Raw genomic sequence first — 19751 nt, forward strand, 5'->3', positions numbered from 1 at the left:
TTTTATGTACAGACTACAGAGAGTCAACAAGTGGGCCAATGTCAAAGAATTCACAATATTCGATAGAACAAAGCATCTGTCTGTCTAGTCTTCTCTTCTGGCTCCTCCTCCATCAACCTCATTTCCTCTTCCCTTTTTGATTTTGAATATTTGTGGGAGACAGGTAGAAAATAAATATACATTATCTCTGAGTCTGAGTGCTTCTGAGGTGACGGTGCACACATATATATATATATTCACGTGTGTGCGCCCAAAATATGTAGTTTGGTTAATGATAGATAGCAGAAACACATGTCACATGGCCTACAACCCAATGGGACATATATACAAGACAAGGCTTTGCTTACTCACAGAGACTCAGAGACTCACAGGCAAGCATTACCATATATATATATATATATATATTGTATAAATGATTGATGAAATGGGTTTTGGGTAGTGCACTGTGCAAGCAAACAAAGCAAACAAAGCAAAGAGCACAATTGATGAATCGAATGGGGGATGATGGGGTCCATTTCTGGATCAAAGCATGAGAGCTTGTTGTTTTACATGCTTTTCAAAAGCAGGTGGTTTCATCATGAACCTACTCCACCTCACAACACATTTACTGACATTTAGAGACTCATTAATTTATGGTTAATCAATTCAAAATTAAATCGTTTGGTAATAACCTGACGTTCATTTTTTTGGCAATTTAATCAATGCAAGAAGCTTTTGTTTGTTTGAATTATCTTGTTTTTCGGTTCCCTGAATTTTGACTGAACCGACAATTAAAAGTCACATTTTTTATTTTCATATCATTGATTAAATTCAACCCTCCACCTCCAACCTGACACAATCATATCTATATTAAAGTAGTTAATAGTAAGTATCAGACAGCTATTTTAACTAGTTTTTGTACGTACAAACCAAAGGCCGGGCAGAGTTGCTGTCAGTGTCACTCTGTCATTGCAGAGTTATAGATCAGAAGCTCAGAGCTTCATTCTCACTTTGCCTTTCCAAACATTTCCAGCATTCTAAAGCTCTCTTTTCAAATTTCCCTCCACATATCAGACATGGAAACTCACTTGGTTTCCAAGCTCTTAACTCTGTTCTTGATGACCTTGTTTATGAGTTCTGAGCTGATCCAGTGCACCACCGTCACCTACGATAAGAAGGCCATTATCATCAATGGCCAGAGAAGATTACTAATTTCTGGCTCAATTCACTATCCCAGAAGCACCCCTGAAGTATTTTCACTCTCTCTCTCTCTCTCTCTCTCTCTCTGTCTTTCATTCTGTTACTCTGTCTTTTACTAGCCCAAAATCATAAAAATGTGATTTTTGTGACTTTTCTTTTGGTGATCCCTGTTAAATGATGAAATGGGTTTTGGTGCAGATGTGGGAAGGTCTTATCCAGAAAGCCAAAGACGGAGGCTTGGATGTCATTGACACCTACGTTTTCTGGAATGGTCATGAACCTTCTCCTGGCAATGTATGCTTCATCTCCTCTGTGTCATAGCTCTATTAAGTTCCAATCTGCTTACTTTTGCTGTCACTTCAATTTTGAAACGTTAGCTTAATTCCGTCTCCTTTTTATTTTGATCTTTAGTACAATTTTGAGGGGAGATACGATCTCGTACGGTTCATAAAGACAGTACAGAAAGCAGGGCTCTACCTTCATCTGCGCATTGGACCTTATGTTTGTGCAGAGTGGAATTTTGGGTACCGTACATCTTCTAATTATTTAATTTATTTTGTTTTTGTTAGAGTTATTATATCTGAATTCTTCTGTGCATTGTGGAGTAAATGCTATATATCAGAAATTTATTATTATTTTCTTTTTTGGGTTAGTTGCATATATTTCCTAACTTTAAGTTGAGTGCTTAATTCGACTCTCATTTGTACAGAGGATTTCCGGTTTGGCTGAAATATGTCCCTGGTATCAGCTTCAGAACAAATAATGGGCCATTCAAGGTATTTCTTCCTGAAAACCTTCAGATTTTGTTAGAATGTGGTCAAACTAGAGCTAATGTGGATAAACTTCTCTTCTCTCTGTTTTTTTCTTGGGGGAAGATGGCAATGCAAGGGTTCACCCAGAAAATTGTCCAGATGATGAAAAATGAAAAGCTATTTGCATCACAAGGTGGTCCCATCATCCTTTCCCAGGTACTGATTCTTGATGCATGGCCTTGTAACTATTTGCGTTCAGTGAATTCTTCTAGGATAAATAATTCATGAATTCTTCTTTATGTTTTGTGTTGTGCAGATTGAGAATGAGTATGGGCCAGAGAGCAAGGCACTTGGAGCTGCTGGTCATGCCTACATTAATTGGGCTGCCAAAATGGCTGTTGCATTGGATACAGGAGTTCCATGGGTGATGTGCAAGGAAGATGATGCCCCAGACCCTATGGTTAGCTATCTTGTTCTTTTCACTTTTCACATACCAAATCTACTCTGCTGATCCCATGACACTCCGATACCTAGAACTAGAACCCTTTCTTGAATATCAATATTGACATTTAGTTACAAATTCTTGCTTCCATTCTCGCATTTCTTTTTAGGCTTCAGCATTTGAAACACTGAGTTTCATCTACTTATATCTTGGTGACAGATAAATGCATGTAATGGTTTTTACTGCGATGGCTTCTCTCCCAACAAACCTTACAAGCCTACCATGTGGACCGAGGCTTGGAGCGGCTGGTAAGTGGATTTTTAGCTTACCAATATTCGGACGTTGACTGACTGTATTCTAATTTATTCTTCTAATATCTGTCAACCCAACAAACATGATCAGGTTTACAGAGTTTGGCGGCACAATTCACCATCGACCTGTTCAAGATTTGGCATTTTCAGTTGCTCGCTTCATACAGAAGGGTGGCTCATATATTAACTACTACATGGTTGGTTTGCTTGTTAATCAGCTCAAGTTTTGAAGACTAAATTGTGCCAGCCCAAATTTTGAGTTTCACTGTTTATGGTTTGTGACAGTATCATGGAGGAACCAACTTTGGACGCACTGCTGGAGGCCCATTCATTACAACCAGTTATGACTATGATGCTCCCATTGATGAATATGGTAAAACCTTTAGTTCAAGTCCATTATGAAAGGTTATGAATTTGTTGGCACACATGGCATTTCAGTTTCGATCTTAAGCTCTTACTCGGAACTAACTAACTAACTAACTGTTGCCAGGTTTGATCAGACAACCTAAATATGGTCATCTGAAGGAGCTCCATAAGGCGATCAAGCTTTGTGAACATGCTTTAGTTTCTTCAGATCCTACTGTTACTTCATTAGGAACCTATCAGCAGGTTTGGCTTCTTCAATGTGATACTTTCTTCTGTCAGTGGCACAATTTCCTGAAAGATTAACCTTATTGAAAAAGAAGTACATATCTTGGTTATCTTCCAGGCTTATGTATTCAATTCAGGACCAAGAAGATGTGCAGCTTTTCTCTCAAACTTCCATTCAACAGGAACAAGGGTGACTTTTAATAACATGCACTATGATTTGCCTGCTTGGTCAATTAGCATCCTTCCTGATTGCAGAAATGTAGTATTTAACACTGCAAAGGTAAGCAAAGATGAAAGGGCCCATATTGCAGTCTCTTTCTTTTTTTGGTAATAGCAGTTGGCAACTAAGATTCTCATTTCCATACTCTTCTGAATCTCTCTTACTCAAGTTACTGATGCAACTGTCGTCCTGTCATCAAGGTGGGAGTTCAAACTTCACGGGTGCAGATGATCCCAACGAATAGTCCGTTGTTTTCATGGCAGACTTATGATGAAGATGTTTCTTCTCTACATGAGAGATCAAGCATAGCAGCTGGTGGACTTCTAGAGCAGATAAATGTCACTAGAGATACTAGTGACTATCTGTGGTACATGACCAAGTGAGTAGCTGCACAGTGTTATCCTTGAATAATCATCTGTTAGTCAGTTAAATTGATATCTGATCAACCAAGGAAATATAAAGACCCGTCAAGAAATCAATTTTTGAAAATCCAACCTATAATAAAAACAATTGTCAAATTACTTCTTCACTGGAAGTAAAAGCTTTTCTAGAACATTTGCAGTAGTGATCAGTTGTGCTTTAATTGGTTTTTTTCCTTTCAAAATACATCTATGGCCATACTTTGACATTTTCAGTATGAATGTTATTCAGTGTTGACATCAGTTCATCAGAGCTCCGTGGAGGGAAAAAGCCTACTCTCACTGTGCAGTCAGCAGGTCATGCCCTCCATGTTTTCGTCAACGGACAGTTTTCAGGTATGTTGTAAAATATTTTGTTCTCCCACATCTAGTGAGCAGGAATTTATTCTTCTATTTGATTGAGGCTTCAATTTTTCCCATATCTCTTTGACTTGAATCAAAAACATTATTAATTTATTACAGGGTCAGCCTTCGGAACTAGGGAACAAAGGCAATTCACATTTGCTAAACCAGTCCACCTCCGTGCCGGAATAAATAAAATTGCACTCCTCAGCATAGCTGTTGGATTACCGGTTAGTACCCTGCCCATGGCTCATTGACTCTGAATGCACATGAGCAGTTAACCCGTGTACAATTGATCACATACAGTAAATGATGAATCACATTAGTTAATTCAGTTACTGATTATCTTTTTGTTTTGGTGTTGAAGAATGTTGGGTTGCACTATGAGTCATGGAAAACAGGAATCCTGGGTCCAGTTTTTCTGGACGGTCTTGGCCAGGGAAGGAAAGACTTAACAATGCAGAAGTGGTTCAACAAGGTCAGACAACCACCCCATCTACATTTATCCATTTTGGCCACTTACTATTATCTCCATCTATTTTTTTCTTCTTCCTTTTATTTTTCCGTGGTTTTAATCTCATAGGAAAATCTTCCAAACAGGTTGGCCTTAAAGGAGAAGCAATGGATTTGGTCTCTCCAAATGGAGGGTCATCGGTTGATTGGATCCGAGGCTCGCTAGCTACCCAAACCAAACAGACATTGAAATGGTATAAGGTAAGGATTTCAAGATGGTAAGAGAGAGAAGAAAGACAAGGAGGAGACAAAGGAGGAACAACTTATTGGCTATTAAGTGATAAGAACTAGTGAAGTCTTAGGCTTTACAAGCTAAACTGAATGTTAGCTTGGATTGTGCAGGCTTATTTTAATGCACCTGGAGGAGATGAGCCATTGGCTTTGGACATGCGGAGCATGGGCAAGGGTCAAGTATGGATCAACGGTCAGAGCATAGGCAGATACTGGATGGCTTATGCCAATGGTGACTGCAGTTTGTGCAGCTACATTGGGACATTCCGGCCGACGAAGTGTCAACTTGGCTGTGGCCAACCAACTCAGCGATGGTATTACCTTATAAGCTACTAAAACCTCTAAAATTGCTGCAAGATGAAATTCCTTGTGGTCATCAAACATTATTTTGATAATCTTTTTCAGGTACCATGTTCCTCGGTCCTGGTTAAAGCCAACAAAAAATCTGATGGTAATGTTTGAGGAACTCGGTGGGGATCCATCAAAGATAACCCTGGTGAAGAGATCAGTGGCAGGTGTTTGTGCGGATTTACAAGAACACCACCCAAACGCTGAAAAATTCGATATTGACAGCCATGAAGAATCGAAAACGCTTCACCAGGCCCAGGTTCATCTGCAGTGTGTGCCAGGACAGTCTATCTCGAGCATTAAGTTTGCAAGTTTTGGAACTCCTACTGGTACTTGCGGGAGTTTCCAGCAAGGAACGTGTCATGCGACCAACTCTCATGCCATTGTAGAGAAGGCATTTTCCCAACTACAATCTTTTCACCTCTTGTACTTGTATAGTGAACTCACAGATGCATATTCTTATGATAATAAAGATTTATTAATCTCTCTTAACTTGTTTTGCAGAATTGTATCGGTCGTGAGAGTTGCTTAGTTACTGTATCGAATAGCATATTTGGGACAGATCCATGCCCGAATGTACTCAAGCGGCTATCAGTTGAAGCTGTTTGTTCAACAGGAATTACTACCAATCAACCCGATTCAAGGAGATGAATACGCTGTAAAAGGAGGCACATCGTGCAAAGCCATGAAGCAAAGAATCAAGACAAAGGGAGGCATACTTACAGATGAAGATTCTACATTGAATTGGCCACTCTATCTATCAGAATAGTCTTTGGATTCACTTTGTGTTTGTGTATAGTTAGTTTGTTAAAGGCAAGTGCTTTTGCCTCAAGTAAGCTTTTAAAAGCATAGTTTGTTAAGTAAAGGCAAGTGCTTTTGCCTCGAGGTTTGATTAGATTGGCTCCGGTTTTGACTGTCATTCCAAAATATACTCAATGCAAAATCTTATTGTTTTCAATTGGCTCATGAAATTTCCATCCCAAAGAACAATGGCACTGTAATAAAAAGCATTCATTCCATCCCAAAGAACAATGGCACTGTAATAAAAAGCATTCATCCCAAAGAACAATGGCACTGTAATAAAAAGCATTCATAGATAATTGGCATGAGGCATCATATGGGACCAAGTAGCCATATACATAAAGCATTCAATTCAGATGTCTTCATAGAAAATTTAGAAATCCATAAAAGTATAAACAACTAGTAAAACAGTAGGAGTTTCATAGTCTCCACAGAGAATGATAGAAGTTAAGCAGAGGCAGTAGCAGTAGCAGTAGCAGCGGTGGCAGAAGCAGAGGTGGCGGAGTCAGCGACATGCTTGACAACTTTGTTCAGTAACTCGTCTTTCTTGGCACCCACAACCTTGTCCACTATCTTGCCTTCCTTGAGGAAGAGGAAGGTAGGCATTGCCTCCACACCCCACTCCTCGGAAACAGTCCTCAGTTCATCCACGTCCACCTTTAGGAACGTCACTTCTGGGGTCTTCTTAGCCAACTCCGCCAAGATTGGGGCGATCATCCGGCACGGTCCACACCACGTAGCCGTGAAATCCACCACCACCTATTAAATTAAGACACCAAATTAATGTATTTAATTAGTTAATCATAGTATAAAACCACTTGGACAACCAAAATGTTAAAAGGAGCGGAGGACACAACCGTACACCTAGGTTTTTAAGCCATTTGCAAATTACAAAGCCCCTATCTAGAGTCCGACAAAATTCTTTTCTCTGTTGAAATGTAAGGGCTGCAATACACCCAATTTTTGCTCTTGATTTTAAAATTTTGAACTAAATTTCTAGGCACAAACAAATTCAAATGGTGAACAAGAAAATCAAAAATCCCCATTCAAGAACTCAGAATGAAAGCTGATCTTAGAATACAAACGCAATATATCATCACAGAACTCAGAATGAAAGCCAGTCAATCTTCCTGGAGACTAAGATTGAATTTTTTGTAAGCAAAGAAAAAGATATACAAGTGTGATTGGAGATTTGAAATACCAGTTTCTTGCTCTCTTTTCCCTTCTGGAACTGCTCTTCCCAGGCCTGAGTAGTGTGGCAGCCGATGACTTGATTTTCCTCCGCCATTTTCTCTTTGCTTTCTCTCTTTCTCTCTCTCAAAGGATTGTGATATTCTCAAGCAAGCTAGGTTATTACAAGTTGATTTTTTTTTTGCGATGAATGTAATGGGCTCAGCCGCAGCCTATATATAGAGCCCACGGCCGACCTTAACCAAGAGGTCAACGTTTTAATGTTTATTGCGGAAATGCCATTGCCATTTGGTGGCTGAGGCTCTTATTGGCAAACGTGGCGTTCATCCATATGACGTGACGTGACGCATGCCCATATGTCAGTGACGTTCATAGATTTTGTCGTTTATTAGGAAAAGGTCCAAATGAACCTGGACAAAGGGCCAAAGGGAACATTTCACGCGGTGTAGCTGGGAGCCTGGGACTCACCGCTTCCAAATAAATTAATGGCATCTTTACTTTTCTAATCCAAATTGAATAGATGAGGGATTGAATTGGGGAGAATTAGATTTCATATTTTTATTGAAATTATTTACTTTTTATATTTATCAAAATATTGAAGTTGTTTACTAAATCATATAAAATTAGAATATGAGTAATGCTAATTATTAAAATGTTCTTATTGTTTGGTTAAAGTATATGGCCAATTTGGAATTTTAAAAATTGTGTGAGGATATAATGGGTAAAAAAGATGAATTCCTAATGGCTTAGTTCTCAAAAAATTAGAAAATCACCTCCCACCTAAGAATTGAATTCCTCAAATTATCCAATTGAAATTCAATTATTGATTCTAATCCTAATTTATGGTTAATAAATATACCATAAAGTCCAAAAAAGTAAAATAGAATAGAATTTGGTCAAATGTTACGTGCCTTCCTTTGGTACAATGGAGCCAATTAAAATTAAAATGTGATCCTTTACTTGTCAAAAGGAAAATTCTCTTTAGTCTTTCACTTTGAATTTAGTTCTAGTGTCAATTTAATTAATTGATAATTACTCCTATTTTTTTGGAATTGATAATTACGATAATATCATACGTGCAAACATTTTTCTACTTAGTCAACCAACCAGGACCTCTATAGCAGTCAACGAGGACAATTGGTTTTTTATGATGGGAAGTTTAAAGTGAAAATGCTATTTGAGGAGGTCAATCTTACTATCAATAAATGTAAAGAAATTATGAAACTTAAACATTTAAAATATTTTGATGGTGAGATTAACCTCCTTATTTTAAATTCCTCATTGTAGTCTCTTCCATACACACAAATAGACAAAGAAAGAGAGACGGGGGGCGGACCAAGTTACGGCCCATTAATGTACAATTGCATCAGGCTTTATTAAATGTACTGGACCTCTCACAGTGGGCACATTTTATGTCCCCGCCTATATTAACATGGCGATTGAGTTGGGCCCTTTCTTTAAACGGCAATTAAATGGAGCAAACGACGTTGCAGTTGCACAGCTGAGGACAAAGAAACGAAAATTGGGGTGAAGATTTTTTGTGTTTGGATGAAAATGATACATCAAACAATAGGCACCACCAGAACCAGGCCCAACTTCCACGTGGGAAAATCTAAAACCAATCCAAACATTCTCATTTCAAGTCCTTCCTTCTTCAAGACCAAAAGAAAAAAAAAGTCCTTCCTTCTTTCCCATCTACCAATCTACTAATCTATCTATAAATATGAGTAGCAAAAGGCAAATATTCAAAATATCAGAAAATGCATTTAGTTAATGTAAATATTAAGAATTGAAATTATTAATTAAATGAGGATAATATATTCATACTTTTTCATATTAAAAAAAATTAAAATTTAAAAAAAAAAAATAATTGATTCTATTTTTATAGAATACAACTATCCATTATTTTTTTAATTTTAAAATAAATTAAAATTTAAAAAAAAAAAAAAACATCTCTCATAGATGCGGAAGCGAGTAGAAAGAGGCTAATAATACGCTAATGATTTAGCCCCTGGCTGCTGACCACCTCTACCTGCCTTAGTTTCTCTCTCCATATTATCCACATCTCCCTCTCGCCTACTCAAAACCACCAGATTTTCCTTTTATATTATATTTTATTTGTTTTTGGATTGACAAAAATCAGATATAGATTTATCGAGTTTTAGAGGGAGAAACGTTTCGGTAAAACACTAACACTAGTCACAGTCGCACTCCCTTGCTCCACAAAGAACAAACGTCCATGGCAACATAGCTACTTTGCTCTCTCTCTTCTTCTTCTTCTTCCAAATACCGCGGAAATGGCTCTTCCCCAGCTCATTCCCTCATCTTCTTCTTCTCTACACCATAAACCCACCTTCAACCCCAATCCCATCCCCTCCCCCTTAAACCCTAACCCTAATTTCCTCTCTCCCCGTCTTCGCCGCAGCCACCACCACCGCCGTCAAAGACCGGGTTCTCTGAAATGCTCGGCCTCGTCCTTCTCTGAGAGGCACCCCACCAATCAGCCCAAGTCAGACGACGTCGTCGAGCTCCCGCTCTTTCCTCTGCCTCTGGTGCTCTTCCCCGGCGCAATCTTGCCCCTGCAGATCTTTGAGTTCCGGTACCGTATGATGATGCACTCTCTCCTCCAGACCGATCTCCGCTTCGGCGTCATCTACAGCGACGCCGTTTCGGGCACCGCCGACGTCGGCTGCGTCGGCGAGATCGTCAAGCACGAGCGCCTCGTGGACGACCGCTTCTTCCTCATCTGCAAAGGCCAAGAGCGTTTCCGAGTCACCGACCTCGTGCGCACCAAACCCTACCTAGTGGCGGAGGTGAAGTGGCTCGAAGACCGCCCGTCGAACGACGGCGAAGAAGACCTGGAGGCATTGGCGAACGAGGTGGAGTCGTACATGAAGGACGTGATTCGGTTGTCGAACCGGTTGGGAGGGAAGCCGGAGAAGGATGTGCAGGACCTGAGGAGGAACCTGTTTCCGACACCGTTTTCGTTCTTCGTCGGGAGCACGTTCGAAGGGGCGCCGAGAGAGCAGCAGGCCTTGCTGGAATTGGAGGACACGGCGGCGAGGTTGAAGAGGGAGAAGGAGACTCTGAGGAACACGCTTAATTACTTGACGGCGGCTTCGGCCGTCAAAGACGTCTTCCCGTCGACGTGAAAAATTCGCTGAATTTGTGATTGTTGTGCGGGAGAGGAGAGCGTCTTGAGGTATAAAAAATGCCCCAACTTGCCATAGCAAAGCAAGCAACTTGTAAAATTTTCAATTTTGCTCTTTCTTAATTTCTAGATTTTTTAGATATATTCTTAATTATAAGTTGAATTTGCACATACTTGGAAAGTTTATAATGGGATTCTTGTGTGGTGATCTCCTGTACTTTTCTTCTCGCTCATCTCATCTCATCTCATCTCATCAGCAATTAGGAACTCAGAAAACCCAGCAGAACTGAAGGATTTCCATCTGATTTAATTTGACGAAATGGCAAGGATTGATCACACAGTCCATTGTTGTTGCAAAAATCAGTATGTATTGAGAAGATATTACATAATCATCAAATGAATGGGTATTTGTGAGTGCAACAGGACGCATTTGTTTTCTTTCAAGTTATATACAGAATCTTATCCTCTGGCAAAGAAATATGGCTCAGCATCATTACCACTATAGAGAACTTTACTTTCATAGGATCCAACCCCGAATCATGGAGCCCCACCCGCGGCTTGACTTCCTCAAACTGCCTCTACTCTTAAGCGCTTTCGATGTTAAATTCCCAGTGGCATGCGACTGCGTTGATAGCTGCTCATTACTCTGCAATATTGAAAAAATTCAAATTCAGATTACAACTGAATACAAAAGAAATTTCTCAAAAATTCAATGATATCAAAAGCAAATAACATAACTAGTGGTAAGTAACAAAGTTTGTACAAGATGCTTTGTGCCAAGAAATGACCTAGGGACTAAATCTATTGGTTTGATATGTGGTGGAGTGACTTAACACGCAACGACAGTGACTTAGTTTTCAGCATTCTACTATTCTTATGTTTGATAAAGAAAGATTCGTATTTGATACAAACCTGGAGGCACAGCGTCCTTTCTGTATCACAGATGGGATAATCACGGGGACAACAGTGACGCTGATCCTTGCAACAAACAGCAGAGTCCAACTCACAGCATCTCCAAGAAAAGCATATTCCCACAACCCTCTTGGCACAACAGCAGGTTTCCCCTGCTGCACAGTGTGTAAAGATATCGCACCGAGTAGGCCCTGGCGGCGGAGAAGGCGGGGGAAGAGGAGGGTTTTCCCCTGTCTTTATTGGATATGAAGCCAACGTGTTGATGCCACAGATCCCCTTGGGATTGCTATGATCACGCAGCATGTGCATGTAGCCATTCATCCCCCAATTTGTCCCCCATGAATTCTTTACAATCCAATAGTCCACTCCATTTTCGGAACCATAACCTACGATTAACACAGCATGATCCAAAGAAGTCGAGCAAGGGCCATTGAAAATCCCCTATAACACAAGTAAAGATATTAATCAAACACAACTAATGATGATCACTATTCAATCTAATGCCACTGTAGTTGACAATTGAGGCAAACCTTTGAGTACAGCTGAAATGCCATGTCACTGCCCGATATACCTACACTCACTGGTTGACTTGCCACAGCTTGTAGTAGCTGTTCCTCATCATTTGAGGGCACATCAGTATAATCATCTATGGTCACAGCATTCCTCTTTAGCTGACAATGCAAACTTATATTAGAGCAATCTAAGAAAACAGAGGATCAATAGTCTCATATAAACACATAGGTTCAAGCAACGATTGGAATTCAATCCAAACACGGTACTAAAGAAAACATCTCTGCTCCAAGGATGGGGGGATTGAGAAAAGGAGATGGAGGCCGGGGGAAGAGAAAGAAGTAAATACCTTTTTCTTAATGCAGGTGTCATCCCAACCTTTATATGGGTAATCTTCCTCAGTGTCAATCCCATTGTTATCTATGACAAATCGAAATGCATCGTCCATAAGTCCGCCGTTGCAGCCGTTGTTTGGATAAACTCTGTCACAATCAACCAACTCTTGTTCAGAGAGGCTGATGAGCGATCCTGTGACAATCTTGTTGATACCTTCGATGGCACCAGTAGTTGAGAAGGCCCAACAAGCACCTATAACAACAAGAATTAGTCTCAAATTTGGCATCAAGAGATTAAATTCAACTATTGCCTCCTAATATAACATGAGTGCAATGACTCAAGAAGACATTTACAACTTACAAGAAACTGATACATGTTTTCATCGTCTAACGTTTTGCATGTTAGCTAACTGAACCAACTGATTATGAGCATCAAGAGTTTAGCAGATGCCAAAGCAAGCAAACCATAACGTGAAAAAATCGAATGAAACAACCCTATTTTAAGAAATGGAAATCAGAATGGATGAATTGATGCAAACATATTTAACTCCATAATCACACCAGCAAACCCCTCCATTAAGAATGCACAAGCACATGAACATGGTACAAGATTAAAGACCGCATGACAAGGTTCATTCCAATTTCCATGATACTTCTTACAGTAAAGAAATTTAAAATGACTTGATGCAATCAGCCAAGCCACGGTAGATCAAAGAAGGCAATCAAAGTTTACTCCATTGCTCACGAATTTGCCTTAATTTCTCATTTCTTTGGTGCTAACTAGCTGAAATGAGTTGTTCAACGAGCCAATGATTCAGCAAAAATTGTAAAAGGCTCTCGGGCAAAACCCCATCTCATTTCCAAACCAAAATTCAGCAAAACTTAAATCAACAAGAAACAAGAAAAGAAAAACCAAAACTATTGATGATGCCTGCTCCAAAATTCCTACTACATATATTAAAGCTAATAATTTACTAGAAGACAAAATCCAATTTGATAATTATACAAATTAAGACTGAGAAAGATTAAACAATTTCGATAACAGAACAAAGACCAACATACCACAACTCCCTTGATCTTTCACATTAGTGACTGCCCCTTTCTTCCTCCAATCTAATGAAGAAGGAAGATCACGAACTACGCTGGGTTTCCTATCTGATTTACGCTTAAGACTGAGAAAGGTGGGTGAGAAGCCTAAACGAGAGGACTTGAACTCATGGTGAGTGAGATCAGAAAAGTCATTGAGAGAAAGGGTATAAGAAGAATTGCCCATATCGTTATGTTGGGTAACAAAGGCAAGATTGTCCTCAAACACACTGAGCCTGTAGAGCTTTTCTTGTGCTGAAGAGTATGACTTGCCATACTTTTTGCACCAAACTTCAAAGAGTTCAGAGGTGGTTTGTGAAGAAGACGAAGAGAGGCAAGTATGGAAGACAAGGACAAGAGTTAGAAGAAAGACAGAAAGCGACGAGGGGTTCATTTCTGTGAGAGGCTGCTGGTCTGGGTTTTGAAGGGGTTGTTCGTTGTATTGGGTAGCTAGAAATATGGAGGACCATATGGATCTGTCTGATTGGACGAAATTTCTTGAAGGGTCTGACCAGTTAAAGTTGGACATTGTATGGTAGAAGTAAGGTTGTTTTTCCCATTTCTTTTACCCAATTTATACATGGGCCGGGAACTCTGGATACAGATAGTAACGTAGTCAGACTTTTCGACCCGAAAAATAGAAATATAGTTGGATTACAGTAATGAGCATTTATAAAGGGCTCATTAAATCATATTTTTGGACAAATTTTATAGAAGGATTGGAAAAATATAACTCCAGCCATGCTAAAATAAAAACATTTTAAAAAGCGAGACAAGACTCTTTAACTCTATAATTTAAAATGCTGCTTATTTTATGAGTATTTTAAATCTTTAATTAATGCTAGTTATTTTTTATTTTTTATTATAGAGATGAACCAATTAAATAAGAGTTATAGCATTTATGATTCCCTAAACTATAAAGTATGATTGGACTTAAAATTTTATAGAGAACTTCTAAAATTGCTTTTATATGTTTTTAGCTAAATTTTAACTAAAAATATATAGAGATTGTAGATGCTCTTCAATCATGCTCCCTATTTTTTCTTTTTTCTTTTTTGTTATTTCTTTATAATATGTTTATTATAATTTTTATTATTATTTCTGATTTGGCTATCTCTGTATTCGTATGAATAGCAAATTCAATTAGGAAGAGGTTGTGTGGCACAAGACTCGAGGTATGATCAATTATTATTTATTTGTTTAATTGACAATTTGATATTGATTTTCGTTAGATTAATTGATTGATAATTCAATATTGATTTTCACTTTAATTGATATACTATATAAATTATAGCCCACTCAAATTTTATTTTAAAGCTAAAGACTTTAAAAATTGCACATCCATTGAAATTTTTTTGGGTTCCACCAGTAGATGGGGAGGGCTCTGCTTGACGTCAGCACACCAAGTGGTGCGCTACAATCCCCAATAGCTCTATGATGAACGGCTGAGATGGATTGGAATTCAAAATGAAAGTCCCATATATTCATGCAATTTGCATTCCACTTCCAATGGTATGAAATATTAGGAAAAAAAAAATACCTACAAATGTTTAAAATCAATTATAATTTTCTACATCTATATATTTTGGCTTATTATAACAAAACGTCCCTAAGGTTTACAAAACTATCAGATTACATCCTTAATTTTTTTTTTGTCACTCGTGATTCTCAAGGTTAGTATATGCAATCACAAATGGTATCTGTCGTTAGGTTTCGTAAAAAACTCCGTTAGTTTGCTAACGTGACATATATATATATATATCACAAAACATCATTGAGGTTCACACACCTATCATAAATGGTCCCTACAAATTTTTTAAATTTTTTAAATTAAAATTCATAAATTTTTAGTTTTCTTTTTAAAATTATTTGTAAATGAAAAATCCATTTATTGAAAGATTTTAATATTGATGACAATTTATGAACCCTAAACCTTTAGTTTTTTATTTTTCCAATTTAAAATTTTATTAATTTTAAATTATTTTTAAAAAACTCCATTAGTTTGTTGATGTGGCATATATATGGAGCCCACATCTACAATAATATAGTGTCACATGTATTTAAAATATAATATGTATTTTTAAATAATTTAAAATTCATAAAATTTTAAAAAGAAAACCAAAATTTTATGAATTTTAAATTTAAAAAAAATTAAAAAAAAATTGTATGGACCATTTGTGATAGGTGAGTGAACGTCAGCAAACTAACGGAACTTAGCTGCATAGACTATTTGTGATCCCACATACTAACATTGAGGACTACGAATGACACAAAAAAACATTAAGGATGCAATTTGATAGTTTCGTAAACCTTAGGGACGTTTTTTGATAATAAACCATATCTTTATGTTAGTTTGTAGGTAAAATCATATGTTCGCAAAAATTTAATTTTTGTAGGTCCATTTGTTTGGAAAAAGAAAATAAACTTAACACACACAAAATTAATTTTAAAAAAATTAAAACTAAAGAAAAAAAATTAAAAAAAATTTATCACAAACAAATCAAATATATATTTGGAATTACATTTTTTCCCATTATAGCAAAAAACGCATTTACACTATCCAAATGTGTAAAGGAGATGTAAAAGTGGCTTTACACTCTCAAAAATACATCCCTCGCTAGTGATGCTCTTATAACATATGTTCAAGTACTCTCATTAGGACAAATAAATTAGGCTATGCCGACTTCAATTTTTATTATTTTTAATTTTCTTCTTTGCAATATTAATTTTCCGTCTTATGCCATTTAAATGTTAACCATGGTAAAATGTGTCATCTCCATAATAAAGAACCGTGTGAATTTGAAATAGCTCACTAAATATTAACCATATTATTATAGCTGTGATTTTATTCTTAATATTTGAAAAGTTGATAAGTTCAAATATCCCTTTTCACATGATCAATAAAACATTAACAATACACAATTACACGAATTATTATTTCACTTATTTCCCAACATATCCACTACTAAATTTATTTATTAGCAATTGAAAGTTAATATTATAATGTTGCCTAACATTAAACATTAGACAATATTTACCAATTTTTGTTCTTCCTACTAATCAACTCTCTCTCTCTCTCTCTCTCACACACACTCACAAATTCTCTCTCTCACTACATCATGCCTCTATTATGCAACTTAAAAGTGGCAGTAAGCATTTAATCTAACGATCAGTTCGCCTCATTTTGATTATTTTGTAGCAAAAGGAATTCAAACTTCCGTTTTAATATGCAATGATATTTTGCCCCTGAAGGCACGTGTGCAATAACCTAAGAGACAGTAGCGGTTGAGTGTTTGAGACATTACAGATAAAGATGCAATCACTCTCAGGTGTCTCGAACAGACTCGGATTCTGAATGCCACCCGATACATAAAACCGTCGTCCATCGTGTCAGAAACGAAACCCCCTGCTCTGAGCACGAAGCCACACCCCTCCGTTCCTCTCTTCCTCAACCTCTCACTCTACCAAAGGCGGCGAATCATGGACGTCGATCCTCGTCACTACAATCACGTTGTGAGTTTCTATTTTTCGTTTTTTGTTTTTGCGTTTATCAAATGATTGCAATTTCCATAATCTTATTTCACTTCCAGTCACGAAGATTATACAATTTACACCTAATTACTGTTCAATTGCATTGATTTTGGTCATTGACTCATCCATACCATATTAGGGCTTATTGCATATGCCTATTGGGGCACTTTAATGGATGAAGAAGAGAATTCTCTCTGAAAATATTCGTTGGTTGATTCTATTAATTTAGTTTTCCATTGTGCATAACATTTGTATTTATCGTGGCGATTTTGGGTTTTATTTTTGTAATTGACAGGCTATCAATGACAATGACATCCACAATATTGTTCTATCATACCTTGTGCATAATTGCTATAAAGAAAGTGTGGAGTCATTTGTTGCTTCGACGGGGATGAAGCAGCCTGCTGACTGTCTTGAGGATATGGAGAAAAGAAAAAGTAGGTTTGCAGCAAAGCAATGACAAGTTTGCTCGCATATTGTTGTCGGAGATGAATATTGGAGCGTTTGGTGATGATGATGCTAATTGTATGCTTTGTCCGCAGGAATTTTTCACTGTGCAGTGGAGGGGAATGCTCTCAAGGCGATTGAACTGACGGAACAGCTGGCACCTGACTTACTGGAGAAAAATAAAGAATTGCATTTTGACCTTCTGAGCCTTCACTTTGTTGAACTTGTTTGCTCTAAGAAATGGTGAGCAAAATTACAGGGATACATCTAGAAAGCTTGTATTATGCCCTTCTTGCTTTTTAATTCTTTATTTATTTGGCAGCACAGAAGCTTTGGAATTTGCCCAGAACCAGTTGACCCCCTTTGGGAAGGTGGAAAAATACGTCTCAAAGCTTGAAGTATGCTGCAACTCTCTCAAGTATTCCTTATATAAATTTATGCACATTTTGTATGTGTGTATGTATGTCACTGTGAGACTGAACTTTGGTATTTCTGTAGGACTTTATGGCTTTGCTTGCCTATGAAGAACCAGAGAAGTCCCCTATGTTTCATTTGCTTAGCTTGGACTATCGGCAGCAAGTTGCAGATAGTTTGAACCGAGCAGTTCTTGGTGTGTTACCCAAATTCCTTCTTGCTTCTGTGTGCCATATGTGTTTCAATGCTGCTGTAGAGAGATATCTGTTCATTGCAAATATCATATGCTTATTTCCCTGGATTGTAAACTTGGCATTTAAAACAATCAATAATGTACTGTTTTTTAATTGTGTTTCATGGTAATTGTCAGAACATTCAAACCTGCCCAATTATACTGCAATGGAAAGGCTAATACAACAGACAACAGTAGTTAGACAATGCATAAGTGAAGAAAATGCCAAGGTAATATGCAGTTAGTTAATATTTATTTTTCTGCTTGATTCTTGGGGCTGCAGTTGTTGAGAAAAATGAAGCCAATTTTAACCATCTGACCTCAGTTAGCTTTGCAGAATATCAGTTTTTTTTATCTTTATAAAATAACTTCATCCTTGTTAAAGGGGGTACTGCTCTCTTTCGTAACCTACATACTACATTGCAAAGTGAAGGGAAATTGAGATTTTATTGTTATGAAAAGAGGGTAATTGGGATAAGCTTACACATCTGTAAGTATTGATTGAAATTACATCTTGGTATCTTTTCCTTAGTAACAGGTTAAGAGATTCCTCAACTATAAGGCCTACTGTTGTGCAGAAAGATAAAAAGAGAGAGAGATTATTCAGGATAGGCACGTGCCCTATTAGATTCATTCATTATTCAGGATAGGCACATGCCCTTTTCTTAGTGGCTAGGACAGGTGAATTGTGTGTGTGTGTGTGTGTGTGTGTGTGTTATTATATACATGTAGATTATGCCTTTTCTGTCCTTTTAATGGTGAACGACTTCCTAGCGGCTAGGACAGGTGAATTGTGTAATGCATAGCAAGATTGTGTTACTTCCTCACTCGATGTTGATTTGGTTTTGCAGAATGGGCCTCCTACATTTTCTTTGAAGGATTTTATTAGAAGCTAATGGATGAAACTCTTGGAGTATCACTGTCTGTTCTCATATCTTGCAGTTTGGCAAGTTTGGTGCTCAATCTTGTATGCTACACTACATCTACATGTGGAGTTGGTGTAATACATTATTTCTTGTATATAAAGTACTCATCAAAGGGGGTACTAGCTCTGCGCCAATTGGTTTTGTCTAGGTTGGGTATTTGAAGTTGATCTGATGCAAGGCTTGCATATGTTATCGTGCTTATTTTGAGACTTCAAACTCGTGTAATCTACGATAAGTATAATGTCAGATTTTGATCAGACACTGTTGTAAAGTTTCTTTCACACGTGTTACATCCAGTTAGCTCTTCCTAGGGTCAACTAGTGTTGATTTTGGCTTCAAATTGATCCCAAGTTAATCCACATGATGCAATTCTTTCCCAGTTAATGTGAGTATTTGGTGAGGAGAATTTTTATTTTCATATTTTACCATAAAAATAGGAAAATTATATTAAAATTAGAAGACCCAACACTTATGACTCTGAGGAGAATCACCTTCATTGAAAGGGCCTCGGTTTGAACTACCAAGCTTGGTAGTGTGTTCGTATAAAACCCTCTCCTCTCTGTATTTTAGAGCATCTCTAACCGATGTGTTAAAAGTGCCACATATACATTTAACAGCTGGAAAAAATATCTCACATCATTCCAACTGATGTGTCCAAGCTGATGTGGAAGGCTGGAGGTTGAGATGTTATTTTTGACATCCCAAAAGCAAGATGTCAAATGAATATTTTATTAGTGTTTAAAGACAACTGATTGTTACTTTCATTTATTATTTTCTTTTTTTAATTTTTTTCTTCTTTATCTTAAATGATTTGACTGTTACAATAATTATTTATTTGACATATCGGGTGGAGTGTAAAATTGTGTA

The 19751-nt window shown here is 37.5% G+C and overlaps 5 protein-coding genes across 5 annotated transcripts; 3 read left to right on the forward strand and 2 right to left on the reverse strand.

The window, feature by feature from the left end:
- The first annotated feature begins 733 nt into the window (after positions 1 to 733).
- On the forward strand, positions 734 to 6306 carry LOC103321319 (beta-galactosidase 5). Its single transcript, XM_008223117.2, has 19 exons — positions 734 to 1229; positions 1378 to 1473; positions 1591 to 1703; positions 1889 to 1955; positions 2055 to 2147; positions 2248 to 2391; positions 2593 to 2681; positions 2776 to 2881; positions 2970 to 3057; positions 3175 to 3293; positions 3394 to 3555; positions 3696 to 3874; positions 4147 to 4250; positions 4377 to 4486; positions 4624 to 4734; positions 4857 to 4970; positions 5112 to 5314; positions 5406 to 5742; positions 5853 to 6306. The coding sequence occupies exons 1-19, from the start codon at positions 1056 to 1058 to the stop codon at positions 5997 to 5999; spliced, it is 2556 nt and encodes an 851-aa protein (XP_008221339.2). The 5' UTR covers positions 734 to 1055; the 3' UTR covers positions 6000 to 6306.
- Positions 6307 to 6423: 117 nt separating this feature from the next.
- On the reverse strand, positions 6424 to 7536 carry LOC103321318 (thioredoxin H-type-like). Its single transcript, XM_008223116.3, has 2 exons — positions 7351 to 7536; positions 6424 to 6908 (listed from the first exon to the last, which is right to left on the reverse strand). Exons 1-2 carry the CDS (start codon positions 7435 to 7437, stop codon positions 6597 to 6599), a joined length of 399 nt encoding a protein of 132 aa, XP_008221338.2. The 5' UTR covers positions 7438 to 7536; the 3' UTR covers positions 6424 to 6596.
- Positions 7537 to 9477: 1941 nt separating this feature from the next.
- LOC103321317 (uncharacterized) lies at positions 9478 to 10699 on the forward strand. Its single transcript, XM_008223115.3, has one exon. The coding sequence runs from the start codon at positions 9638 to 9640 to the stop codon at positions 10490 to 10492; it is 855 nt and encodes a 284-aa protein (XP_008221337.2). The 5' UTR covers positions 9478 to 9637; the 3' UTR covers positions 10493 to 10699.
- A 137-nt stretch (positions 10700 to 10836) lies between these two features.
- On the reverse strand, positions 10837 to 13860 carry XBCP3 (xylem bark cysteine peptidase 3). The gene is made up of 5 exons (XM_008223114.2): positions 13311 to 13860; positions 12263 to 12501; positions 11934 to 12074; positions 11404 to 11844; positions 10837 to 11137 (listed from the first exon to the last, which is right to left on the reverse strand). Exons 1-5 carry the CDS (start codon positions 13726 to 13728, stop codon positions 11009 to 11011), a joined length of 1368 nt encoding a protein of 455 aa, XP_008221336.2. The 5' UTR covers positions 13729 to 13860; the 3' UTR covers positions 10837 to 11008.
- A 2739-nt stretch (positions 13861 to 16599) lies between these two features.
- LOC103321314 (LisH and RanBPM domains containing protein) lies at positions 16600 to 19141 on the forward strand. Its single transcript, XM_008223113.3, has 7 exons — positions 16600 to 16847; positions 17161 to 17302; positions 17408 to 17555; positions 17635 to 17710; positions 17811 to 17922; positions 18097 to 18188; positions 18810 to 19141. The coding sequence occupies exons 1-7, from the start codon at positions 16815 to 16817 to the stop codon at positions 18852 to 18854; spliced, it is 648 nt and encodes a 215-aa protein (XP_008221335.1). The 5' UTR covers positions 16600 to 16814; the 3' UTR covers positions 18855 to 19141.
- The last annotated feature ends 610 nt before the right edge of the window (positions 19142 to 19751 follow it).

This window comes from Prunus mume, linkage group LG2, assembly GCF_029339155.1.
Source record: "Prunus mume cultivar Tortuosa linkage group LG2, ASM2933915v1, whole genome shotgun sequence".
NCBI classification, from domain to species: domain Eukaryota; kingdom Viridiplantae; phylum Streptophyta; class Magnoliopsida; order Rosales; family Rosaceae; genus Prunus; species Prunus mume.

Bases quoted from the DNA above. Each gene is read 5' to 3' on its own strand.
- LOC103321318 (XM_008223116.3), bottom strand. From the start codon at position 7,437: ATGGCGGAGGAAAATCAAGTCATCGGCTGCCACACTACTCAGGCCTGG. The intron at 6,909-7,350 runs GTATTTCAAATC...TTAATTTAATAG, and splicing joins GAAAAGAGAGCAAGAAACTG to GTGGTGGTGGATTTCACGGC.
- LOC103321319 (XM_008223117.2), top strand. From the start codon at position 1,056: ATGGAAACTCACTTGGTTTCCAAGCTCTTAACTCTGTTCTTGATGACC. The intron at 3,875-4,146 runs GTGAGTAGCTGC...AATGTTATTCAG, and splicing joins TATCTGTGGTACATGACCAA to TGTTGACATCAGTTCATCAG. The intron at 5,315-5,405 runs GTATTACCTTAT...AATCTTTTTCAG, and splicing joins GGCCAACCAACTCAGCGATG to GTACCATGTTCCTCGGTCCT.
- LOC103321317 (XM_008223115.3), top strand. From the start codon at position 9,638: ATGGCTCTTCCCCAGCTCATTCCCTCATCTTCTTCTTCTCTACACCAT.
- LOC103321314 (XM_008223113.3), top strand. From the start codon at position 16,815: ATGGACGTCGATCCTCGTCACTACAATCACGTT. The intron at 17,556-17,634 runs GTGAGCAAAATT...TTTATTTGGCAG, and splicing joins CTTGTTTGCTCTAAGAAATG to CACAGAAGCTTTGGAATTTG. The intron at 17,923-18,096 runs GTGTGTTACCCA...GGTAATTGTCAG, and splicing joins TTTGAACCGAGCAGTTCTTG to AACATTCAAACCTGCCCAAT.
- XBCP3 (XM_008223114.2), bottom strand. From the start codon at position 13,728: ATGAACCCCTCGTCGCTTTCTGTCTTTCTTCTAACTCTTGTCCTTGTC. The intron at 12,502-13,310 runs GTATGTTGGTCT...TTGTTGTTATAG, and splicing joins GAAAGATCAAGGGAGTTGTG to GTGCTTGTTGGGCCTTCTCA. The intron at 11,845-11,933 runs GTTTGCCTCAAT...CTTGTGTTATAG, and splicing joins CATTTCAGCTGTACTCAAAG to GGGATTTTCAATGGCCCTTG.